General features: G+C 48.7%; 1 protein-coding gene across 3 annotated transcripts in view; it reads left to right on the plus strand.

Moving 5' to 3' along the window:
* MARS1 (methionyl-tRNA synthetase 1) overlaps nucleotides 1-27,102 on the plus strand; it is a 312,431-nt gene that overhangs the window by 65,490 nt on the left and 219,839 nt on the right. For 2 of the 3 annotated variants that reach the window (XM_082244785.1, XM_082244786.1), the window contains one exon: nucleotides 17,305-17,403. The exons of the other annotated variant lie outside the window; for it this stretch is intronic. In XM_082244785.1, coding sequence (XP_082100911.1) covers nucleotides 17,305-17,403 — 99 coding nt within the window. The remainder of the gene's footprint in view (nucleotides 1-17,304; nucleotides 17,404-27,102) is intronic. 3 annotated transcript variants of the gene reach the window in all.

The raw sequence follows: 27,102 nt of genomic DNA on the forward strand, positions 1-27,102 counted from the left end.
TGCTTTAACAATAAAGCATCAACCGAGACCTGCAAACTACTTTTGAGAATTATTATTTCTCTTTTGTTCATTGACAGACACAGCTCCTGATTTTCATAGCCATTGGGTTATACTGCCCTATACAGTAATAGGACACTAGGCAGAAAATAATTCTGGCTACACCCATGGGCAGTCCCGGGGGGGTGGGTATACATCCTCTCTCTGCTATAGCCACTCAGTTTTTTTTCTGCCTAGTCAGGAGTTAAGGACCTATTTCCTTGCTGGGATCTTTGGTCCTGGCAACATTTTTTCGATAGAAATTTCTTTTTTCTCCTGGATTTTTCCTGTGAGATCTACAATCAACTGCTGGACTGGGCGATGGGCTGGATAATTTAGATCTAGTGGTCACCCCAGTCTGGCCAGCGAGCGCATGCACACAGACCTCAGCTCTGCGCTAGGTGGGCCGCAACATAGCCCCACTGGACGAGGGCTGGCCTGCGAGTTAAACGCCTTTGCGAGGTCGCAAACGGCCGAGTCTCTGCCCGAGGTACAGCGTTCCTCCTGGCCGACAGCCCCCCTATTTGGATGGAGAGGGGTCCGGTCTGGAGCTGTGCCCGTCTGGTTCCTGGCATGGTGAGTAGCTATCCCCCCCCCCTCTCCTTCTGGGGAGGGTTTTGGGGTGGACGTGGGCCCCCCCTCCATGCTGGGGTTGTTTAGGTGGCCTGGCCACTTTCCTGGGATGGGGGCAGGGTGCTAACTGGTGATGGTGTGCCGGGGCAGGGGTGCCACTGGTGATTAGACAATCAACTGTGCGCGGGGGGGGGGGGGGTTGTACCTGGTGGGGGCTCCTGACTTTTCATTTGAATGAAGACATTGTGTTGTCTTCCCTGTGTCCCAGGCTTAAACATCCAAAGGATATTGCCTGAATGCCTTGGATGTGGTCCGGACAATTAGGGTGTACCTGGTAGCTACGGAGTTATTCAGCAGGTCAGACTCTGTGCTCACGGATGGACCTCGGAAAAAAGGGTGGTCCGCTTCCTCTGCAACCATTTTCAGATGGATCAGACAGACTGTGGTTCAGGCCCATTCCATCAGGGGTTTAGGTGCCTCCTTTCCCTGTCGAGGTGCACTCTACTAGGGTGCTTAGTGCCTCCTGGGCTTTCGGTCATCTGGCATCAGTGACGCAGGTTTGCAAGGTGGCCATCTGGTCGTCAATGCACACTTTTACAAAGTTTTATAAAGTGGATGTGTTGGCATCTGCGGATGCTTCTTTTGGCCGCAAGGTTTTGCAGGCTGGCGTTAAAGAGGACTGGATACTTTTTGAGGGTGTGTTGTTTTTTTCAAGTGGGCTCCAGTTTTTTTGGTTGAGCTCCTGTTTGGCTAATATTTAGCCTTGGGAATTGAAAAGTTTAACACTGCTTTGGGACATCCTAATGGTTATGAATATTAGGAGCTATGTCCGTCAATGAATGAAAGAGAAAATTTAATTTTTGACTTACCGTAAAATCCATTTCTCTGATGTTCATTGACGGACACAGCACCCAACCCTCTGTGGAGTTTTTAATTCTCCTGACACTGCTTGTAATAAAACTAAGTAGCTATGGCAGAGAGAAGGAGTATATCCCCCTGGGACTGCTCGTAGGCGTAGCCAGATTATTTTTCTGCCTAGTGTCTTACTCCTGTGGGGGGCAGTATAACCCGATGGTTATGAATATCGGGAGCTGTGTCAGTCAATGAACATCAGAGAAATGGATTTTACAGTAAGTCAAAATCCCATTTTATGCCACATTACAGCAGGAAAAGCAGGCGATCTATACCAGCTAACTAACTTTGTTCTTTCATGGTCAAATAAGCAGAAGCTCTGGAGGCTAGGAGTTAAAAGATTTTGCAGTGTTTTTTTGAATACGCTAGCATGAGTTATACCTTTTTTATATGAGTGCTATTACTGCCTTAATGTTTTAAAACCATTTATACTGCTGAGGTAAGCCTACTGCGTATGCTGCTTGTCCTTTACCCTGTATTAAGCTGGTCCCCTCAGCACCTAACCCAGGTTCTGGTTTCAGGAAGGCTCCTTTACCTCGTAGGGCCCAGGGTAGGGGTTCAAACACCTGTCAGGTTGTTTTTGCTGTGTGCCCCTGTTGGGGAGATTCATTCTTTGTTATGTTTACCATTCTTGAAAGTAAAAAAAAAATCCAAAATTTTGGGCTGTCCCCAGAAAAGTAATAGAGGGGAAATCTTTAAATTGTGACAATCTGGGATTTCCTCTCACTTCCTCAATGAGCCGAGATGAGAATGTCCTCAATGAGAAACCGATAGCAAAAAAAAAAAAAAACCTGTAGATTATAAACCCTACCCTATCCAAAATGGGGGGGGGGGCTGGAGAGAAACAAATAAAGATCCAAGATGGCACCAGTCTTCCTCAGCCACAGCATTCTCCACGAGGCATGGACAATCTGCAAGACACTGGGGGTAAGTCCCACAAACCAGGCATAACCCCAGAGAAAGAGCAACACAGGGACATGCTATACTACCCCCCAGAAATTGACAGGTGCGGGCAGCTCCACACTTCCTGATGCAGAAGCCACCCTGGGTGATCCGGGTGTTGCTGACCAAGAGGGGACAGGTGTACTGGATGATACTGTTCCCTTAGAGACTTCCCCCAATTCTAACCCCAGATATCTTCAATATGCCCAGTGATGAAACTACACAACCCACACTGAGTGATATTTTGCACGGTCTCAGTGGTTGACCTTAAAGAGCAATTTGGGGGTCTTAAAGAAACAGTGTCGCTTCTCCGCCAGGACAACGTTCATAGAATCAGAGAGAGAACCACGGCAGTGGATCAAGTGGACAAGTTACACAAGCCAACATCAGGGCTGACGACATTGAGAATTGCCTCCAGCGCAATAATGTCCGGATCATTGGCCTGCCTGAGAGGGTAGAGGGTTGCGACTCCCACTGAATTTGTGGAACACTGGCTGCAGGCAATATTCGGCAGAGGCCTTCACTCCCCTCTTTGCAGTAGAGCAGGCACACCACTACGTCCTCTTCCCCCTGGGTAACCCACCACGCTTCATGCTTGCTTGCCTGCCTGGTAAATTTAGAAGGACCGTGAGACCAAGGTCTCCTCCTTTCCAGACTTCTCTGCAGAGGTCCAACACAGGAGGTCCAAATACGTTGATGTAAAAAAAAGAGATTGCAGCGCCTCCAATTGAAATATGCTATGCTTTGTCCTGCCGGGCTACAAATCAAAGCTGGAGACATTTCTTTGAAACCGCTCCTGATGCAGCCACTTGGCTTGACCAGCATGATCAAGACCTCCGATGTCGGCGACCTGACAACAAAGATTGATCCCTATGGGGACACCTCCTCAAATCGGTATGGCACATCTTTGTTGGCCTCAGGGTAACGTTTTCCTAATTGAGGAACAGTACTCCTTTCCCACACAAAGAAAATTACTGCACCCCTAACTCGTTAGTGCAATCTAAGAGATCATGTACACCTTGACCTAGCTCAGAGCACTATGTGAATGGTTACAAGCCATGGTTAGGGTGGCAACTGTTTTCGTGCCTGGTTGACACAAGACAATTCTACCAATTACAGTTCTCAGAGGCACAGAGGGGTCTAATCCTTTTTCTTATTGTTGTAATGACTCTAGTTATTGCACTAATCCCTCAGTGCCCGGCCTTACTGGTTATGCTACTTACACAGTTGCGCAAATGTATCACTTGCTGGATCTTACCAGGTACCTTAACTCAGTATGACACTCAGTTTGACTTTTTTTTTCTGGCTGCACTGTATCCTATTGTCTCCCACTGACCGCTTGTCCGTGAAGAAGGTATCTTGGTGGGGTTTGGGCCTCATGCTATGTTACCCATTTTACAGGTTTGACAGGTATGTAACGCAACAGCCACTCCACTGGTCTCCTGGAACGTCTGAGGAATAAGTGACCCCCTAAAACGTACTATGATCGCCTCCTGCATCCGTAAATTTCACCCAGCCATTATAGGTCTCCAGGGGACCCATCTGACAAGAGACACGGTCAACTTTCTCTTACGTCCTCCGACAGTCGCCGCCCACTCACAAGTCTTCACCAATGGGTATTGACCTTTTCTCCGCAGGAGTAGCTAGGCACAAGATTTAATAACAAAAGCTTTTAGCATAGACACACCCCTAGGGGCTGCCCCCTTAGTCAATACCTCCCTGCACCAGCATTCCCAACTCAGTTTGATCTTGCCTAGCTTAAGAGTAGCAGGCTTTCCTGTGCTGGGGCTTCAGTCTCAGCCTTCTACCCTTTTTTTGATTTTATTTCAAGTACTTTTCTTTTCTTTACTAGCTGTTATTTTGTCAGCTTTAGTTTAGGGATCTTCGGATGAAGATGATCATGCGGAGCTGGGTCTCGGACTGGCCGCCCTGGATCCCAGGGCTGAGGGCCAGATGGATCCCCAGCCTGCCATCGAGCGTTCAGCTACGGTTCGCCCTGGCGCCATGAACGACCCATCCCTGCTCGCTGCAGGGATGCTGCCTGTGAGGTGGCTACCTCACTGGACGCCATTCTGCGGTCTTGTGCTGCAGTCCACAGCGACCTGGCTGCGGCACTCCCTGTCGTCTTGATAGCGGTTTGTCGCTGGAGACGGCTCCCCACGCCATCTGGTACGGTAAGCACCTTCTGTGTGGGGACCATCTGTGTGGGTGTCAGTCTGTGGCTGTGTGTACCCCCATGTCTGTGTGAAGTGCGGGCTCCCTGTCAGATCCCTGTATGGGTTAGCATGCCTTTGTGGGCTGCGAGGGGGGGGCCCTCCCGCTCTGCTGTTCTGTCTGGGGCAGATTGGGTGCAGACATGCTTGAGCGGCGGCCGCTGTTGCGGCCCGCCATTTTTTTGCAGAAATGCTATGGACGGCCCTGTCTCTGTACAGCGCTGTGTTTTGGCGCCACTCGCCGCCATTTTGGCAGGCCGCGCTCATTCGAGCACATGTTGGCGCCATTTTCTTGTGGCCTCTATCCCTCAGCCGAGCGGCCATTTTTGCAGAGCCTTCATAGGCTATATCAGTCAGCCGGTTATTGCATCACTTCCTCTCTCTCTCTGGAACAGCGATCGGTGGCAGCAGCCTGTTTGTGCTCTCTCCAGGTTTTTCCTTCATTGTCCTGTCATTCCTTGCTCAGTGTTCTCTATCCCTGCGGGATCGGTGCATACAGTAGTGTACAGTGGGCTGCGCTCGCCGTAGTGTTAAAGGGCCGGTACCTTTTTTTTCCTTTCATTGCTGTGGGCATGGATTCTCAGGATAGCAAGTTTCCCCCCGCCCTGGTGGGGGACCAGGGGGCTGCTGCTCCCCCCGAGGGGGCTGATCTGGCCACGGTAGTGGCGTCCTTAGTTTCTCAGATGCATGTGCTGATGGCTGAACGATCCGCAAAAAGGGCCAGGTTATCCATTTCCTCTGATTCAGAGGGCGATGTGGCTGGCATGCCCTTCTCAGGGTCTCGCTCATCTCTGGACCTTATGGGGTCTGAGGGGGAGGCGGAGGTGGAAGGGGTTGATGTTTCTCCCCCTGGCTCGCCTGAAGAGCTTGCACTCATGGATGAGCTGATTGCCTCCATTAAGGATACGTTGCACCTGGAGGAGGAGCCCACTCCTCCTGCTAGGGTGTCCTCCTTTGGGACGCAAAGAACCCGCAAATCAGCGCAGGTTTTTCCCTGCCCTGCAGAATTTCATCATACTGTTAATGAGCAGTGGCGCAATTTGAAGAAGCCCTTTACAGTGCCGAATAAGTTTAAACTGCTTTATCCGTTTGCGCCCTCCACCGACGAGCGTTGGTGTGTGGCGCCTCAGGTGGATCAGCCATTTTAAACAAAGCTACTGCGGTTCCTTCTGAGGATACCCCGGTTTTCCGGGACCCTACGGACAGGAGGTTGGAGTCTCTTGCCCGTCATGCCTATATGGTTGCTGGTTCTATGCTAAAACCTATTTTTGCTTCGGTTATGGCGGCCCAGGCGGTTGCCGATTGGACGAAGGTGCTCAGGCGCACCCTGGTGGCTGATTCGGCTCCGCCTACCACGTTGGCTATGGTGGATCAAATCCATCAAGGAGTCATGTACTTGTGTGATGCGGACTTGAATTTAGCTCCTTTGGCTGCACGCCTGTCCAGCGTGGCGGTGCTGAACCGTCGTCTGATATGGCTGAAAAGTTGGTCGGTCGACCAATCTTCTCGCAAGACGTTGGCGGACTTTCCCTACGTGGGATCTCGCCTTTTTGGCGAGGCTTTGGATACTCTGATCAAAGGAGTTACGGGTGGCAAGAGTACTCTCTTACCCCAGAATCCCAAGCACAAATCTTTCCGTGGCAAACAGAACTCCTCATTTAGGCCCTCTCAGGGGTCCTTTCGTGCCTTTCGGTCGCAATCCAAGGGCAAGCCCTTCAAAGGCCAAGGCTCCCAGAAGAAGCCGTGGGCGGGTAGCAAAAATAAGGCCAGTCCGGTTCGACAACCCACGCCACTTCCGCCTGAAGGGGCGCCCTCACCCGTTTCTGGGGTGGGGGGACGTCTGCGCGGTTTCCTCCAACCTTGGCTGTTCCGCATTCAGGACAGATGGGTTCAGGAAATCGTTCGATCTGGTTACAAGATCGAATTTCTCTCTCGGCCGGCGGGCAGATTTTTTCCCTCAAATCTTCAGCTGTCTCCGGAGCGCTTGCAGGATCTGCACCTGGCGGTGCGGGCCCAAGGAGTGGTGGTTCCGGTGCCTCATCGGGACAGATTTCGGGGGTTTTACTCCAATCTGTTCACTGTGCCCAGAAAGGAGGGCAAGGTGCGTCCGATTCTGGACTTGAAAGCTCTGAACCGCTTTGTGCGGGTTCGCAAGTTCCGCATGGAATCCCTGCGCTCAGTGGTGGCTGCCCTGAGTCCGGGGGAATTCATGGCCTCCATCAATCTGAAGGATGCGTACCTACACATCCCCATTTTCGAGGGTCACCAAAGGTACCTTCGATTCGCCATTGCGGAGGATCACTACTAATTTGTGGCGTTACCTTTCGGTCTCGCTTCGGCTCCACGGGTTTTTACCAAGGTGCTGGCGCCGGTTCTGGCCCTGTTACGAGCACAGGGCGTTGCTGTCTTGGGGTATCTGGACGATCTCCTGATAAGGTCAACTGCCAGCCAGAGTCTGGTGAATGACCTGTCCACCACGGTGCAGACACTGCAAGAGTTCGGTTGGACCATAAACGTTCCGAAGTAGACTGTGTCCTTCGGTTCGACTTCCCTATCTGGGGATGGTTCTGGATTCTGTTCAAGCGAGGGTCTTCCTGCCGGCAGACAAGCTCCGGACACTTCGGGACGAGGTCGGGTCCCTCAGGACCAACCAATACTCGTCTCTCCGGACATGCATGAGATGTCTGGGTTTGATGGTCTCGACTTTCGAGGCGATCCCTTTTGCCCAGTTTCACACGCGGGGTCTCCAGGCGGAGATTCTTGCCGAGTGGGACGGGCGACCGCAGTCCCTGGATCTGCGGATCTCATTGAGCCAACGCAGCAGAAGGGATCTTCTGTGGTGGCTCCAGTCCCCGGCGGTGTCGGGGGGCAAATTTTTTCGTCCATTGTTGTGGACGGTGATCACCACTGATGCCAGCCTGTCGGGCTGGGGTGGTGTTCTGGGCGTTCTGTCCTGAACTTGATCGGAGGAGGAGTCCTCCCTTCCGATCAACATTCTGGAATTGCGAGCGATAAAGCTTTGCCTTCTGCAATGGTCAGAACGGCTTCAGGGCCGTCCGGTTCGGGTTCAGACGGACAATGCCACCGCGGTGGCCTACATCATCCATCAAGGGGGCACCAGGAGTGCCCGAGCGGCTCGGGAAGTGGCCGACATTCTGTCTTGGGCCAAGACGCACGTCCCGGCGATAACGGCAGTTCACATTCCGGGGGTGGAGAACTGGCAGGCCGATTATCTGAGTCACCAGACCCTGGACCAGGGGGAATGGTCCCTTCACCCGGATGTCTTCCAGATGTTGTGCGCGAAGTGGGGTTCCCCAGATGTGGACCTGTTCGCGTCTCGTCTAAACAACAAGGTGGAAAGGTTCATGGCAAGGACGCGCGATCCTCGGGCGGACGCCTCGGACGCGTTAGTGGCGCCCTGGCATCGGTATCGTCTGATGTATGCCTTTCCACCGATTCAGCTGCTGTCCAGGATCCTTCGCAGGTTAGCCTCGGAACCGCATACAGTGATTCTGGTGGCACCGGACTGGCCTCGCCGGTCTTGGTACGCAGTCCTCGTCAATCTGGCAGTCGACGCTCCGTGGCGCCTGCCGCTTCGGAAAGACCTTCTGTCTCAAGGGCCGATATTCCATCCTGCTTTACAGTCGCTGGCTTTAACGGCTTGGCTGTTGAAGGCCAGGTCCTGAAGGATAGGGGTCTCTCCCCTGAGGTCATTCCCACTTTGATCAAGACTAGAAAAGCCTCTTCGGGGAAGATTTACTACCGTACTTGGAAAGCATACTTTGCTTGGTGTGAGTCCAGGGGGTATTCCCCTCGCTCGTACTCTGTGTCGAGAGTGTTGGCTTTCCTCCAAACTGGAGTGGACCAGCGTTTGGCGCTGGCCACGACTAAGGGCCAGATTTCTGCGCTGGCCGTTCTTTTTCAGCGCCCTGTGGCGTCAAATTCTTTGGTCCACACCTTTGTTCAGGGGGTGCGACATTTGGCCCCTCCTAGGAGGGAGCCTTTGCCTCCATGGGACTTGAACCTAGTTCTGTCCATGTTGCAACATGCTCCCTTTGAAAAGATCAGGGAGATCTCGTTGCCTCTGTTGTCCAAAAAGGTGGCCTTTTTGGTGGTGATCACTTTGGCTCGCAGGGTGTTGGAGCTGGCGGCTTTGTCCTGCAGCTCTCCCTACTTGTTGGTTCACAAGGATAAGGTGGTCTTGCGACCTAACCCGTCCTTTCTGCCGAAAGTGATCTCGGATTTTCACCTTAATGAGGAAATTGTCTTGCCTTCGCTCTGCGCAAAGCCGAATCATCCTAAGGAGGTTGCCTTACATTCCTTGGATGTTGTCCGGGCGATCAGGGTTTACCTGTCGTCCACTAAGCCTTTTCGCAAGTCTGATTCCCTCTTTGTCCTTCCTGAGGGACCTCGGAAGGGCATGGCGGCGTCGGCTGCGACTATCGCCAAATGGATTAGACAAACCATTGTGCAGGCCTATGCCTTGAAGGAGAGGGTTCCTCCCTTCCCTGTAAAAGCGCACTCTACCAGGTCGTTGAGTACGTCTTGGGCTTTCCGGCATCAGGCTTCTGTGGCCCAGGTGTGTAAGGCGGCGACTTGGTCGTCCGTTCACACTTTCTCAAAGTTTTATAAGGTGGATGTTCAGGCATCGGCCGATGCCTCCTTTGGCCGTAAAGTTCTCAGTGCGGTAGTGCCTTAGGGGCCCTTGTTTTTGGGTCCTTGGCTGTTGGGGTGTTTTTACCCCTGGGTTACTTGTTTTTCCTGGGTTGTTGCTCCTGTTGAGCACGTTTTTCCTGTTGCCCAGTTGGTTCTCTTACTGTGTGTAAGGTTCCTTTCTCTGATGTGGGTACTGCGTTGCTTTTTCTGCGGCTGCGTCTCCCACCCCTCATGTCTACACTGCTTTGGGACATCCCATTGGTGAAGACTTGTGAGTGGGCGGCGACTGTCGGAGGACGTAAGAGAAAACTGAATTTTTGTAAAATCTTACCGTAAAATTCCTTTCTCTGAGTCCTCCGACAGTCGCCGCCCCCCGCCCCTCTTTTGGGGTTTTTGTGTACTCTTACTGCTATGCTACCAAACTGAGTTGGGAATGCTGGTGCAGGGAGGTATTGACTAAGGGGACAGCCCATAGGGGTGTGTCTATGCTAAAAGCTTTTGTTATTAACAAATCTTGTGCCTAGCTACTCCTGCGGAGAAAAGGTCATTACCCATTGGTGAAGACTTGTGAGTGGGCGGCGACTGTCGGAGGACTCCGAGAAAGGAATTTTACGGTAAGATTTTACAAAAATTCAGTTTTTTGCAGTACCTATGGGTTGGTAATGTGTACCACTCCACTTACTCCGGTTATTCCCACGGGGTGAGTGTATTGATACACAAAGCCTTGGGGAACTGGACTCATTGGCTCGCTTCATATTTTTACACTGTAAACTGTACACTTTAACGCTAATCCTGACTTATGTTTAATTTCCTCATCCATTCTCCAGGGAAATCCTGCGATTGCTGCTGTCGTATCTGGCTAACAAACCTGACATGCCAGTTCTGATCATGGGAGATTTCAATTGTCAGTTGGATAGGCACCCTCCAACTCCGGCTACCTCTCAGAGGGGCACTACCCTCGGTCGTCTCTTGGCGTAGGTGGGCTGGCTTGACATCTGGCGTCTTCGGAACCTCAACACCAGGCAGTTTTCCTGCTTTTCCAAGATGCACAGATAGCTCTCACGCATGGACCTCTGCTTGGGCACGAACCACATACCCAATTACACCTCTAAGATGGAGTACTTCCCCCTCCATGGGGTATCGGATCACTCCCCTTTAACGATATGGCTGACCACCAGGCCTCCATTCACTATGTGCAGTGCACCGTGGAAGCTAAATGCTTTCTAGTTTAAACTGTTTCCCTCTCATGACCGCCATAACCCAGTAAATTGACCAATTTTTCAATACACAACTGTTAAGGTGGAAAACCTTCAAGGCATGCCTTAGAGGTACATTCATCACTGTTAACCTCCCTGGCGGTCTGATTATGTCCGAATTTTTGATCTCAAAGCGGTAAATTGTTTTGGAAATCTGTTCTTATGTTTTTTAGTGAAAGAACAGAAGATGTTCCCTTCCATAATTGCTGTATTTTTGATCAAATTTGTTCCTTTTCCAGTGTATATCACTGAATTCCAAATGTAGCCAGTTGATGATTCGCATAGCATGTAGGATTTTACGCCAAATCGTGCCCTCTTTGATGCAATGTATTGCACCCAGCTGAGCCTTCCCTTGTAGGCCATTAGACTTTCATCTATGCTGATGCCTCTTTCTGGCACATAGCTCAGTTTGAAGTTCTGTAGAATCATTTGCTATACTTCCCAAATGTTCTCTAGTTTTGGTGCAGGATGAGTAGTTTAGTCAAATTCTTCATTGTTTTCGAAGTTGAGATATTCATTGAGGGAAAATCTGACATGACTGTGCCAAAGAATGGAGTGGAAAGTAATGTATTGGTTGTCCAATACCACTTCTGTAGGGGTTTCCCCACAACTCCTTGAAGAATTATTAGACCCAGAAATTTCCAAATGTCATCTTTGGTCACTGGTTCCCACTTTCTGCATCTTACAAACTTCTGATGTGTAGCCAATTCTTGCTCTTTGTACCGGTTTGTCTCGGTAACTATTTTTTTTCAATAATCTCTTCGGTCAGAAATAACTGTAGGTATGCCAAGGGATTGTCATGGTTAACGTCAACTTTCATACCAGGTGCTCCAGTAAATGGGAATCTTGGGGGCGTTGTCTGATCTGTACCGCAGTCAATAGGGCACCAAGTTCTCACATCACTGAGCTCAGTTGCAGAATCGTCGCTGTCCTCACTTTCAGCACCTGATGATGACATTTCCCACGAATCACTATCGCTCAGTTCTTCAAATAATTCCGATTCACTGTCGCTGGTTTCCAGTTCGTCTAAAAGCGATTTTGAGCTTGAACGCTTTTTGGACGCCATGGACGTTCTCAATTTTCCAGGCACAAAGAACCGCAAAAGTACAGGTAGGGCACTGGAAAAGCCACTAGGTAAAAAGCTGTGGTGAAATCGCTTGATACAAAGTTGTAATCCTAACAGATTACACTGTATCATGTCATTTGTTTTATTTTTTATTTCTTGGTTCCATCCCCCTGCGTCGTGGCGCTTGCAGGGAAGGGAAGACAGGTGCCGACATCGGCCGGAGCAAACAGCGAGAGGATGGCTGGAGGAGGGCGGGGGATTGTAGCGGAAGGTTAGTGTGATTGTGGGGTAATCCCGAGTGTCTCGGGATTACCTTCTTCTGGCACTGTATAGTAACCCTGAGCCACGCTTGGGAATACCGCCAGGGGGGTTAAAGGCAATTCCTCGATTCTCTGTGGACAATTAGAAGGCCAGGTACGACAGTTGGAACTATCATATGTGTTGGACCCATCCGATTCCGCGAGGGAGGCATGGATGTCTGCCTAGGATTCTGAGGATCGCCTGAGATCCTCCGCCGCAGAAAGAAAATGTTTTTTCACAAAAAATGGTGACCTATGAAGAGGGGGGAGAAAACTGTTCGCCTGCTGGCAAAAATTTCTAGGTCACAACAATCCTCACCAGCTATTGCAGCCATTTGCTCCTCCATTGGGCGGGTGGTCAGCGACCCAGATCAAATCATTACTGAACTATCATCCTTTTATTCAGACCTCTATGGTTCCTGAGATGAATACTCTTCTGAGTTGCTGACAAGTTACCTTAATGACTTGATCATGCCCACAAAATACTACACCGACCTAGAGCGATGGGTCAGCGCTCACTCCAACAACATGAAAAATAAACCATGCACGGTAAATGCAATAACAGTCAATGAATAAAATCCAAAAACCTGTCCACAGGTATGAGACTCCAATGTGACGTCCAGGATGGATGGATGGATGGGAATGTGATGGTCTCTGATGTGACAAATGTAGGAAGTCCAGGGGATGGTAGGGTGAAAAGACCGGCAGCTCCTAGGTGAGGTGAGGAATCTCTCCAAACATGAAGATAAAGGAAAAACAAGGGAGCCAGGTCAGAAGTAATACTGTATGAAAACTGATTTTATTAAAGGCACTTACATGGAGGCAAGCCAGCATCAACATACAGATGATCAGAAAAGCAGGTCCCCAAGCATGGTGTACTGAAGGGATGATGTAGGTGGCGTACATCCAGCCACAGGTGTGCCGCTGGTATACAGGCAAGGAGGTCTGGAGGTTCGGGACCTGCTTTTTTGATCATCTGTATGTTGATGCTGGCTTACCTCCATGTAAATGCTTTTAATAAAATCAGTTTTCATACAGTATTACTTCCGACCTGGCAACCTTGTTTTTCCTTTAACTTGATCATGCCCACTTTATCCCCTGCAGAACGTCTAGCATTGTACGCCCTGCTCACTCTAGATGAGTTCCAAAAGGGTTCAAGGGAACATTTACCTGGAAGACTATTGAGCATAGAGAGAACCTTGCTCCAGTGCGATGTAACTTAGGGCATCGCCAGGGGAGATGCAAAAGATCCCCAGATGTTCGTCTGCATCTACCACATAGCGGGTCGGGGGGTCTACCCATCCTGTGGCGTTTCACTGGGCTGTAATGCACTCCAGAGTAAGACAAAGTTGTGAGACATTAAAAGAGCACGTTAGCTGACTGAAAAGCCTTCTCTCGCTGGTCTATTGTCAAAGTTCCGACGTCCTCCTCCCATTGGGACATTACCCTGTTTGGATAAGCCCTCAGGTATTCCATTAAGAGCATACGATAACACTGGGATATGAAACATTTTGTTTCTGTCTCAGACTGGAGTAGGTGAAAGTGAGCAATCTATTGCATCTCCCTGAGCTTTAACTGTATGGGATAACTGTAGGTAATAAGACATAGAAGCCGGTAGGGCACATTTATGTTGGAGGTCCATGAAAAGGCATTCACTTCCCATTTGGGAACACCTGGGATAGGGGAGTTACCCCCAGGCACGCCATCTGGGCCCCTGCTGGATTTTGGACAGTTCAATATAAGGTTATGCTGCATACAGTCCACTTTGGGGAAATAATACTGTCACTCGCTGCAGTTGTTTTGATTCATTGCAGATTTTCTGGACTAGTACATAGGTAGACTTTTGCTTATTGGTTTTTTGAATGCTTGAGCTTCCAGTCCCTCCAGGATGGGGTCCGCACCAGTGCCCATAAGTAAGAGGCGAGCAGAACAGCCTTCGGGGGTGGGAGACATGGTCCAGTTAATAGTGAGGACCAGAGAACCACCCAAACTCCGAAATTATGGACAAAGCACTGGTCAGAGATGAGTAAGGATCACCTAGATATAGTAACATATCAAGAGCTTATAGCATGCTCTTCTCATGTAAGTCACCATACTGAAACCCGTTAATATGTGGGCTATTATATACCAAGATAGCTAGAGGCTCAATGGCTATGGCAAAGAGTAGGGGTGACAGGGGACAACCCTGTCTGGTTCACCTGCCCAGTGCAAAAGCAGGTGACAATCTATCGGACACCCCAAAAGAAGCCTGCAGAGAGCTGTATAAAAGGCGTACCCAGGAAATAAACTAAGCAGCAAAACCAAACTTAGACAGTACCTGCCAGAAGTATGGCCAACTGATACTGTTGAACGCTTTATTTGCATCCAGGGAAAGGTGTGCCTTTTGTCCCATGTTATCTGCCTGCATCTGCATGTTTAGAAACAAATGGCTAATATTGGTGGTTTTGAGGCATGAACCCTGCTTGATCAGAGTGTATATTGTACCAAAGAAATGTGTTTACCCTCAGTGCCAAGACCTTAGTTAAGATCTTCACATCACATTGCAGCGAAGATATGGGTCTATAGGGGTTAGGCTCTAACTTGTCCTTTCCAGGTTTAAGCAGCAGCAGTACAACATTTGCCCTAGACATTCTAATAGGTAACAAGCCTACCTTGGCAGAGGCATTAAAAACCTCCAGCAACCTGGGTAGGACCTTTTCCTCATAGGGGGTGTATACCTCTTTGGGAATACCATCATCCCCAGGGGTTTTACATGTGGGGAAGGAACAGGCTACCTATCCACTGTTTACTTTAAATCCTTAAAGAGGTTATGCCTGAGGAAACGACAAGAGTGGCTTTCTCCAGAGCTTTATTTCAGGCTAGGAAGGTCATTCTTTTAGGCTGGAAGTCTATAACTTTCCCCATCGGTTAAAATGGGGGTGGACCATATGGGAAACGTGCTCCTCCGTGGAGCGATCTATATATCAACCTAGGAATCGACTAAAGAAATATAAGAAACTCTGGTCTCCGTGGCTTAATGTTCCTGGGTTATCCCTAAGGGAGCTTGTTCTGATGATGGTGTTGCAGTGTCCCACAGGCTGAGTACGCTTGGGTGATCAACGGACAAGTAGGTGTGATGTGAGTGAGACATATAGCCCCACACAGGTTCTTCCAACCAATTACTCAATTCCTGTTTGTTTTGGAGTATTGAGAGGGGTAGGTCCAAAGGGAGGTGATGTGTTTAACCTTGCAGGATAAGAGATGCAGCTTATTATTTTACCTTATTTGCCTGGACTGTAGGTTGTTTACAGATTTATTTACCGGTATACTGGAATGGAAAATGTTTTTTTTTACCTTTTTTTTCTACCCGGTATTTTCTAAATAAAAAAACCTTTTCTGATTAAAAAAAAAATAAAATTTTGCCCTAGCATATGTATGCATGTGAGTTGTGGAGCTTTACGTGTAGGGCAGAGATTTATGTACATTTTCAGTAAATAAAGCGCTACATAAAAAGTCAGCTATATAAATGCCTGTAATGACTTATACCAAAGTACCAAACCATTCAAGCATTTGAGGCCTTACAAATAGAGCTGCATAATATACAAAAAATCCACCTCCTAGGCAAAACCTATTTTTGTTTTGCATAGATCAGGGTCACTTAGCGCTTTGTTTCAATCGAGGAGATTCACATCTCTATTTGTACTGGTGACCCATTGTACTAAAATTTTAGATTTGTCTTCAGAACAAGATGGTAAGGGGATCTTACAATGGAGACAAAGAGGGAAATTCACCTAATTTAGAGAGATTTCATCCAACTTCCTGTTGTCTCTCTGGGACAGGAAGTAAATGGAAATTTCCCCAATAATACACAGATTGCAGGGGTTTTTACTCCTTAACCACTTAAGTCCCGGAAGATTTTACCCCCTTCCTGACCAAGGCCTATTTTGCGATTCGGCACTGCGTGAATTTAACGGACAATTGTGCGGTCGTGTGACGCTGTACCTAAACAGATTTGACGTCTTTTTTTTTTTCCCCACAAACAGAGCTTTCTTTTGGTGGTATTTGATCACCTGTGCAATTTTTTGACCATGCGCTATAAACAAAAAAAGAGCGTCAATTTTGCAAAAATAATATTTTTCACATTTTTTTTATATGAAATTCCCCAAAAAAATGTAAATCACAATTTTTTAACATTTTAGGCCAATTTTCTCAATTTAGGCCAATTGAGATTCACCGTATGATTTCAATTCTTACACAGGGGAGAATGACAGGCGGCTGTGTTTACATTAGCCGCCTGCCTTTCTCCCGGTGTAACGGACAATCGCGAGTGCCCGGCGGACATCAGGTCTGCCGGTCCCACGCGGGGGGGTCCGTGAGCGAGCCTCCGGCGGCGCTCTCTCCCTAGAGCTTCACAGGCTAGCGACGTAGACGTACGTCGCTTTGCCTGTGAGGGACTGACTGCCGATGTAAATCGTTGTTAGGCAGTCGGCAAGTGGTTAAAAGGAGTTGTATAGTCAGAATGCTTTTTTATCTTAAGGCATTCTATGCCTTAAGATAAAAAGCCACCTGTGTGAAGTAGCCTATCCAGCACCTAATACCAGAGTCCCATCTCTGTCCAGTGATGTCCACGAGTGCCTTGGTTGTCTGGGACTCTCCCTCCGGATTGTCAGGTTGAGAGACAGCGCTGCGCCATTGGCTCCCGCAGCTGTCGATCAAAGCCAGTTAGCCAGTCAGGAGAGAGAGAGGGGGGGGGGGCCTAACCGCAGCTCTGTCTGCATGGACACACGGAACTGCAGCTTGGCTCGGGTGCCCCCATACCATGCTGTTTGCTGTGGAGGCACTCTACAGGAGGGAGTGGCCAGGAGCACTGAAATAGGACCCAAGCAGAGGAGGATCCAGCTCTGTGCAAAACCACTGCACAGGGCAGGTAAGTATAACGTTTGTTATTTAATAAAAAAAAAAAAAGACTTTACCATCACTTTAATTGGTCCATCGGATACTAAAAAAAAGTTTCACTGTACATATACTTTAGGCAGACAAAAAAATACCATTGCCGAGTGCGAACACCGATGGGGCAAAGTGTTTACTAAAGCATTTTGTGGGCAAATGGATAGGAAAAATGCTGTTGCATAGCTGCAGTGTATATGAAGCACTTTGCTGTGTGATTGTATCTCTAGGAAGACTTCAGTACTGAGAACAGCATACAGCATTGTGAAAACAAATTTAAAAGTGTATCGGATTATATTCTTGCTAGTTTTTTTTTTAAAGTAAAAAAATCTGGTGTTGAGATGCATATTTATTTTTTTATTCATTATATCATTGCTTTTGGCTATTAGTGTGCTGCTGGTAAATTACTTATTATTTTTCCACAGGTAAAAGCACCAGCCCCCACCACAGAGCCCATCAAAGAAACACCAAAAGTTGGTGACCCCCAGAGGATACAAGAGCTAACTCAGGCTGTGGAGAAACAGGTGAGGTTAAAGTGAAGGCAGCATTGCTGCTGGTCTCTAATCAATGATTAGTTTGGGCATGTCTTGACTAGGATACGAATCCATGCATACGAGCCTTCCAGGAAGTGGTCACCTCTGCATGCATACGCGCCCCTGGTATAGGTGTGGCTGTGGGGAATTGGTCAAGCTCATCACTATCTCTGTAATGAGAGTGGAAAATACTTTCCAACCTACAATGAAGGGATGTGTTTTTAAGACTGAGGCTGGGTTTCCACTGCAGGTTCCCGCATCGCATGTCTCTTGTATGGCTGTATTTGCATTGCATTCGCACCACAATGGTGCAGAACCTTTTTTGGTCTACACTGGAATCGGATCCATTGGGTGTTTACGCCCATGTGATCCAATTCCTGCACCATTTAGCAGTTCACACTGCCCTATGTGAACCGCTGTGGGCGTCAATACAAAGTAATGACACCCCCAGATCGGTTCGCAGATCAGTGCGAACTGCTAAATGGTGCAGGAATTGGATCGCATGGGCGTAAACACCCAATGTATCCGATTCCAGTGTAGGCCAAAAAAGGTTCTGCACCATTGTGGTGCGAATGCAATGCATATTCAGCCATACAATCTGTGGCTGAATTTGCATTGCAGTATTGGTGCGAATCACTTGCGACGTTTAACGTCGCAGCAGTGTGAACCCAGCCTAAGTTGCTCTCGAATATGAAGAATGTATTCCCCCCCCATGATTTGGGCTGCTCCAAAATTGTGTTTTTTTTTTTTTTTTTTGTTTTTTAGATATGCCTGCTTAAAAACTATAGCGGAGTGTTCTGGGTGTGTTTTTTGGTAATATACCACTGTACTGAAAATAAAAATTATATGCATTCTATTTAAGATCTAATCTTAACAATGCACATAAAAATATTTGATGCAAATGTTTTTGTTGTGCCTTTTGCACAGTTAGCAAGAAAATTAAATTTTGTTGGGTTTCCTTTTATGGAGTCACTGGACAGGACGGTAGTCTGTGCTGAACATCTCGCTCTTTAATATTACATTTAAAAGAATTGTATTCTTATTGGATAATATCTGCGGGGGAAAAAATTTTGGTTTCCATTACTTACCTTGAATTGTCACATGCCTTCCATTGATCCATTGGCTGTTTTATTTTACTGACGCAGAACATGTAATGAGATAGGGATTTTTTTTTTTTTGCACTGGATCTAGGCTTGTTTTAGTTTAGTGACTCCAAAAGACCAGACAAGACACTAAGCTTATTCAGGATAACCTGTCTGCTTCTGTATTAAGCACAGATATGCAATAAAACGTGAATTTAACCCTTTCGTGGCTAGGGGACATTGGTTCCTGTAACTAATTTGCTCACACAAATATTTTGTACACGTTTATTACAAGTTAACAGATGTAAAGTTATTTCTCTAGCGCTCATCGACAGACGTAGTCCTCGGTGATACACCACCTTCGGGTTATGTTACCTCCGCAGGAGCAGGACTAGACAGGAAATTAAAAAGCTCTGGCCACACCCTAGGGGCAGTCCCAGAGGGTATATCCTCTCTCTCTCTCTGCCTCAGCAAATCAGTTATTTTCTGTCTAGTTAGGAGTAAGGACCTAGACACCTTGCTGGGATCTTAGGTCCTGGCAAGATTTTTTCTTAAAAAGATTTTTTAGACAGCTTTTTTCTCCAGTGTTCCTGTGAGATCTTCAAGCAAGAAAGCTGAACTGGGCGACGGGCTGGATGTTGAGATCCGGTGGTCACCCCAGTTCAGCCTACGAGCGCGTGCAGGCCATAGCTCCGCGCTGGGTCGGCCGCGACAAAGTCCCATTAAAGGACTGTCCACGCGAGTTAAACGTCTCGCCGAAACGCCAAAGACCATGAGTCACGGCGTCCGTATCGGTCGACAGCCCTCCCGCCCCGGTGGAGAGGGGTACTGTCAGGAGTTGGTGCCCGCCTGGTTCCGGTATGGTGAGTAGTATGTTCCCCCTTTTTCCCTGACGGGTTTTGTGGTGAACGCGGGCCCCTCTCTGTATGGTAAGAAAGAGTCCTTTCTATCCTATAATATGTCACAAATCCTCCTACTTTGAGTGTGATTTATGTGTGCAAAAGCCAGGAGGCTTGGCTTGGGAGCTAACAATCTATTGTATACATGTTTTAAAGATGTAATCTGTGGCATTCTGGGAATCTTATGGGTTAAGTATAAGCTACCTACCAGTCAGAAGCCACGGACATGTAGACTGCCTTCCAAATCAGATCTCCAGCTAATAGCAGGCCTCCCGAACGGCCACGCGGTCCGCCAGGGCCGGTACCGCCAACCACGCCATATCCCCATGCAGAGAGAGTGTTGTGTGCCCTGCAGCACACCGCTATTCAGTTTAGGCCGCCGCCATTTTTTTTGCTGGATCGCACGAGCCGCCATTTTGGCGTAGCCTCGTGTCTCCAGCATGGGGGCGGCCATGTTTGAGGTGATCCTACACCTCGTGGAGCTTGGGGGAGGCGCCGGAAGGCGTGCAGAGGGGCGGAGCCGCCTCCTTTCTTCCTGGGCAGCCAGCCAAGAGACTTCCTGTTTGTCGAGACAGCGCTGTAAGCTGTTGCAGTTTAACTCTGAGCATCAAGTGGTGAGCCTGGGGGTCTATCTCTCTCTCTCTCGATCGATAGGGATCCCTAAGCAGGTAACACTAAGGGGCTTTTTGTGGCGCTGGGGGTCAGAAAAGAAAAAAAAAAAAAAAAAGTTTTTTTCTTTACTTTTGAATTATATTATCCAGGAAGTAACTGGAGTTATTATGGACCCTGCCACACATATTCCCCCACCTGTTTCCCTCGAGGGGGCCTCGGGACCCGCCGGTGCACAGAGTATAGAGTCATTTACAGCAATTTTGGAGTCTATGGTGGCTCGGGTGGAGGCGGCCTGTCAGGGACGGGGGTCTAGGAAGCGACCCCCGCCTACCCCTATACCATCTGACACCTCTGACTCAGATTCAGAGATGGTCACGGCAGTTGCAGGTTCCTCTGCAAGGGCTGTTATCCCAGGTAAAGCCCCCTCAGACAGTGAGGAGGACGCTTCTTCTCTTGCTATAATTCAGGAAGAAGCATTGGTGGACGCACTAGTTGTGGCAGTGCAAGAAACCTTAAAACTTGAGGCTTTACCGGCAGAGGCAACTGAAACAGAGAGGCCTTTTGGGACTAATAAGCCCATCAAGACGGCGAAGGCTTTTCCTGTACCTAAATGTTTTGGTAATCAGATTAAAGGAGAATGGGAGCATTCTAAACGTACCTTTACTATTTCCAAGCGTATTGCTAGACGCTATCCGTTTGAGGAATCCATCATTAAGAAATGGACGGTACCACCAGTCGTGGATCCGCCTATTTCCAGGCTGAATAAAGCCACGGTTATTCCAGTGGAGGACACTTCGTCCTTTAAGGATCCGGTGGATCGAAAGATAGAAGCAGAGTCCCGCACTATCTTTTCTCTGATAGGGTCAGCATTTAGACCAGTAATCGTTATTGGTCTAGTTTCCCAGACACTTACGGAATGGGCGAAAATGGTACGCCAAGATCTTAGGGGAAAAGATATTCCCCAGGAGACATCTGATTTGATGGAACAGATCATACAAGGGCTACGGTTTATCTGTGACGCAGCCTTGGACACTACTCCCCTATTAGGGCATGCATCTAAGTTAGCAGTGATCCTCAGACGTGTGCTGTGGTTAAAATGCTGGTCAGCTGACCTAGGTTCCAAAAAGACCTTGACCTATCTCCCCTTTCAGGGGAATCGTCTATTTGGAGCCAACCTAGATGAAATCATTAAGGATGCCACTGGGGGCAAGAGCACTTTCTCTATCGCTCATTGACAGACGTAGTCTTCTTGATTCTCAAGAGCTGGGTTATGTTGTCTCCGCAGGAGTAGGACTAGGCAGAATGACAAAACGTTCTGGCTCCACCCTAGGGGGCAGTCCCTGAGGGTATATCCTCCCTCTCTCTGCTACAGGGAATCAGTTTTTTTCTGTCTAGTCAGGAGTAAGGACCTAAGTTCCTTGCTGGGATCTTTTGGTCCTGGCAAGACTTTTTTTCTTTAAGAAAAAGACATTTTTTAGGTAGTTTTCTCCAGTGTTTTTTTCCTGTGAGATCTTCAAGCAAAAATGCCGGACTGGGCGACACTTGTGGTCACCCCAGCCGGCCTACAAGCGCGTGCAGACCAGGCATTGCGCTTGGTCGGCCGCGACATATTCAAGTAAGTATGCGGGGCCGGGCGACGGGCTGGATGTGAGATCCAGTGGTCACCCCGGTTTCTGCCTAAAAGCGCGTGCAGACCAGTGCGCTGAGTCGGCCGCGACGGAGTCCCAGTAAAGGGACTGACTTTGCGAGTTAAAAGCTCGCTTGGACGCCAGGACCAGAGAGTCGAGGCGTCCACAAACCCCCACCTCGGTGGAGAGGGTATTATGAAGAGAGGGTGCCTGTCGGTTCGGTATGGTGAGTAAAACGTTCCCTTTTTTCCTCATTTATGAGGCAGTATATATTATGGGCCCCTCCATATATGGTCAGTATATATCTGACACTTACAAGTCCCCCTTGTAATACAGCATGTGTTTGTGGGAAGTGGACTTGGTTCAAGAGCTAACACTCTACCCAGCAGACTGTAACATTACAGCAAACATAGGAGGTATAATCCTACCTTATGTGCAGTGTATCTCTGTAGATCCATATGTCACCTCTCAGCAGAGTGCAGGTGGATGTGCTGGGAAGACGATATCGGCGGTCCGCCGCCATTTTGCCGTAGACCGTATGCATGTATGTCCTCAGGTCACGCCGGCCGCCATGTTTTTGGAGTCTTATGTCTCTTCTATGGGGGCGGCCATGTTTTGTGAGCCCAGCTTCCTCGTGGAGGGCTGGGAACGCCGGAAGGCGTACACAGGGGGCGGAGCCACGCCTTCTGCCCGGGAAAAAGCAAACAGCTCCTTCCAGTCTGTGTAAGACAGACGCTGGCTGCAGTTTGTTGGAAACTGCACTGCATCGGTTGGTGAGCCTTGGGGGTCCCTCTCTCTCTCTCTCTGGGATCGAGAAGCAGGTACTCTGAGGGGCGCTATTGCGCTAGGGGGAGACACACAAAAAAAAAAAAAAAAAAGTTTTTTTTTTTGTTTATTGCTGGCAAAAGTGTCCTGTATTAACATGGACCCTGCCACTCATGTATCTCCTCCGGATCCCCTCGAGGGGTCTGCGGGATCCTCCAGCACCCCATTGACAATTGAATCTTTGTCAGCCATTATGGAAACTTTTGTGTCCCGGGTGGAAGTGGCTTGTCAGGGACAGGGCGCAAGAAAGCGACCCCCGCCTAACCCCTTATTATCTGAAACCTCGGATTCAGACTCTGAGCCTATTTCTGCAGTTGCAGGTACTTCATCTGGTATTGGTGTCTCGGGTCCTGTCTCTTCAGACAGTGAGGAGGATGTTTCGGCATCTGCCATAGCCCGAGAGGAAGCGTTGGTAAACGCACTCATTGTATCTGTTCAAGAGACTTTAAGGTTACAGGGTATTCCATCAGAAATAGCTGAAACTGAGATCCCTTTTGGGACTAAAAAGCGCATCAAAGTGGCAAAGGTTTTTCCATTGCCCAAATGTTTTGGCAATCCAATCGATGAAGAATGGCGTCTGCCAAAACGCACTTTTAATATTTCCAAACGCATTGACAGGCGTTATCCGTTTGAGGAAACCCTTATTAAGAAATGGACAGAACCACCTGTGGTGGATTCACCAATTGCTAGATTGAATAAAGCCACGGTTATTCCTTTAGAAGACGCTCCGTCTTTTAAAGATCCAGTGGATCGCAAGATAGAAGCTATGTCTCGCACCATGTTTTCCTTGATTGGATCAGCTTTCAGGCCAATAATTGCTATTGGTCTGGTTTCGCAGGCTGTAACTGAATGGACCAAGTGGTTACGCCGGGACTTAGAAGAAGTCCCTCAGGCGGTATCAGATTTGTTGGAACAAATGATACAGGGGTTACAGTTTGTATGTGATGCGGCGTTAGACGTCACTCCATTAATGGCGCGAGCATCAGTCTCAGCAGTGGTTCTCAGGCGTACACTGTGGCTAAAAGGTTGGATAGCCGACCAAGGTTCCAAAAAAGCATTGGCTAATATCCCCTTTTCAGGAGAACGTCTATTTGGAGCCAACTTAGATGAGATCATTAAGGATCTCACCGGTGGAAAAAGCACCTTTTTACCGCAAAATTTTAAAGGTAGAGGAACTCGTCAAAGACGAGGGCCTTCTTTTTCTGCTCACAAGAGGTTTTTTCGTCCAGCGGGTGAAAAAACTAAGTCCTCCAAGGTTCCTACAGGAGGCGTCAGGGGTCGTTGGTCGGGCAAGCAAAAGCCCGCCCCCTCCAGACCTGAAGATAAACCATCCAAAGCCTGAAGGTGCGCCCCCACCCATAACTGGGGTGGGGGGACGTCTTCGCCGGTTCCCGGATCCATGGCTTTCCAGAATCCCGGACAAATGGGTTTGCGAAGTCATAAAGTCAGGGTACAAGATCGAGTTTCGATCTCTCCCACCGGCGCGATTCTTCCCTTCCAATATCCGACTATCTCCGGATCGTCTAGAAGATCTGCGGAGAGCAGTCACAGATCTACTACAACAAGGAGTGGTAGTCCACGTTCCTTGGACAGAACGGTTTCAAGGGTTTTATTCAAACCTGTTTACAATACCCAGGAAAGAGGGCAAAGTGCGTCCAATTCTGGACTTAAGAGCACTCAATTCTTTCGTCAACATAAGAAGATTCAGAATGGAGTCCATTCGCACGGTAGCAGCCTTCCTGCATCCAGGGGATGTCCTAGCGTCCATAGACATCAAGGACGCCTATCTTCACATTCCCATTTTCGCAGGACATCAGCGTTTTCTACGCTTTTCCTTAGAGGAGAACCACTATCAGTTTGTGGCGTTACCTTTCGGTCTCGCCACGGCTCCGCGGGTCTTCACAAAAGTGTTGGCCCCAATGTTGGCACTTCTGCGCCAAAGAGGTATATCGATTCTAGGTTACCTAGACGATCTTCTGCTTCATGCAGAGTCTCCTCAGACCTTGCTACAAAACATAGAAATTACTATGATTTCTTTACAGGAATTTGGGTGGCTGGTGAACCAGCAAAAGTCTTTTCTGGTTCCCACCCAGAGGCTCGAATATCTGGGTCTAATTCTAGACACAGTCAGGACAAGAGTGTTTCTTCCGGTAGGGAAACTTCGAAAGATTCAATCAGCAGTCCAGTTGTTACTGTCCAACAGCTGGTCTTCCCTTCGGACTTGCATGAGGGTTCTGGGGTTGATGGTGGCTTCATTCGAAGCAGTCCCATTTGCCCAGTCCCATACCCGAATTCTTCAGCAAGAGATTCTTCTCAGATGGAATCGGAATCCGGAATCCCTGGACAATCAGATACGATTGAGCAAACAGACCAGAGAGTCTCTGGTTTGGTGGCTTCGGTCTCCAATGCTCAGCCAGGGAAAGTCATTTCTGCCAATATATTGGACGATAGTGACCACGGATGCCAGTCTATCCGGATGGGGAGGAATTCTTGGTCAGTTATCTGTCCAGGGACTTTGGTCCCCGGAAGAATCCAGATTACCGATAAATGTATTGGAACTGAGAGCGATCAGACTTTGTCTGATTCACTGGACCGAGCAGCTTCAGGGCAGCCCGGTTCGGATCCAGTCGGACAATGCCACGGCCGTGGCTTATGTCAATCATCAGGGGGGCACCAAGAGTGTCCGAGCGGCCAAAGAAGTGGCTTGCATTCTTCGCTGGGCGGAACGATTTGTTCCAGCAATCTCTGCGGTGTTCATTCCGGGGGTGGAGAATTGGCAGGCAGATTATCTCAGCCGTCAGACCCTGGATCAGGGGGAATGGTCCCTCCATCCAGACGTTTTCCACCAGTTGTGCCTACGGTGGGGCACCCCGGATGTGGATCTGTTGGCATCACGATTCAACAGGAAAGTTCAGAGATTCGTGGCTCGCTCCCGCGATCCTCTAGCAGAAACCGCAGACGCACTGATCGCCCCGTGGGGGCAATACCAGCTAATATATGCCTTCCCTCCTCTCGCGTTACTGCCAAGACTTCTTCGCAGGGTAGAGGAGGAAGGAATCCCAGTAATCCTGGTAGCTCCGGACTGGCCTCGTCGAGCTTGGTACGCCGACATGGTCAGACTGGTGGCGGACGTCCCATGGAGACTTCCTCTCAGGGAGGATCTACTGTCTCAGGGACCGATCTTCCATCCTGCTTTACGATCGCTGGCTTTAACGGCCTGGCTATTGAGACCCAGGTGCTGAAGGACAAAGGTTTGTCAGCTTCAGTTATTCCTACTCTAGTTGAAGCAAGGAAAGCGACTTCCAAAAAGATTTATCATCGCACATGGAAGTCCTACATTGCATGGTGTGAACCTTTGGGGTTCCGTCCTCGGTCTTATTCGATTAGTCGAATATTGGCTTTTCTGCAACAAGGGGTTGAGCAGAAACTGGCCTTGAGTACTATCAAGGGTCAAGTCTCAGCATTAGCCATCTTCTTTCAGAAGCCTTTGGCTACTCATTCCTTGGTGCGGAATTTCATCCAGGGGGTGCGACATCTGGCTCCGCCAGTGCACGCGCCGTTACCCCCCTGGGATCTTAATTTAGTGTTGTCGGTTCTTCAGAAACCTCCCTTTGAAGATATTAGGGAGATTCCTCTACCCACGTTGTCCCAGAAGGTGGCCTTCTTGGTGGCTATTACTTCTGCACGCAGGGTGTCAGAACTGGCCGCATTATCTTGTCGTTCACCATATCTGGTGGTTCATAGAGATAAGGTGGTTCTTTGTCCGAATCCATCCTTCCTACCAAAAGTGGTTTCAGAATTTCATCTGAATGAAGAAATTGTATTACCTTCCCTGTGTCCTAAGCCCAGTCATCCTCGGGAATTTGCTTTGCACTCCTTGGATGTGGTCCGGGCGATCAGGGTATACTTGAAAACGACAGACTCGTTTCGCAAGACGGATTCACTTTTTGTGATCCCAGATGGACCCAAAAAGGGGTTGCCTGCATCTGCCGCGACCATTTCCAGATGGATCAGACAGACGGTAGTGCAGGCTTATTCTATTAAGGGTCGGGAGCCCCCGTTCCCTGTTAAGGCGCACTCCACTCGGGCACTTAGTGCGTCATGGGCCTTTCGCCATCAGGCGTCAGTGGTCCAGGTGTGCAAGGCGGCTACCTGGTCGTCTGTGCATACCTTCTCTAAACATTATAAAGTTGATGTAATGGCATCGTCTGATGCCTCATTTGGCCGCAAGGTTTTGCAGGCCGCAATTTGAGGAGACCAGTGGTCTACCTCGAGGGTTTTTTCCGTTGGAAAATTTTTCTTTAGTCTCATTCTTTGTTTATAATGAGCCTTTAAAACTTCTAGTTTGGCACCGGTTGGGCCTACTAGATTGGATTTGATTTTGTCAATCCCACCCCTCATTTGTGGCACTGCTTCTGGATGTCCCAGCTCTTGAGAATCAAGAAGACTACGTCTGTCAATGAGCGATAGAGAAAAATGGATTTTTGTAAGAACTTACCGTAAAATCCTTTTCTCTTAAGCTCATTGACAGACGTAGTACCCGCCCCTCTATCATTGAGTTGGGTTGGGTTAATTTCTCTGTACTGCTTTAAACAGAACTGATTCCCTGTAGCAGAGAGAGGGAGGATATACCCTCAGGGACTG

The sequence above is a fragment of the Pelophylax lessonae genome (assembly GCF_965119305.1).
Source record: "Pelophylax lessonae genome assembly, chromosome: 2".
NCBI classification, from domain to species: domain Eukaryota; kingdom Metazoa; phylum Chordata; class Amphibia; order Anura; family Ranidae; genus Pelophylax; species Pelophylax lessonae.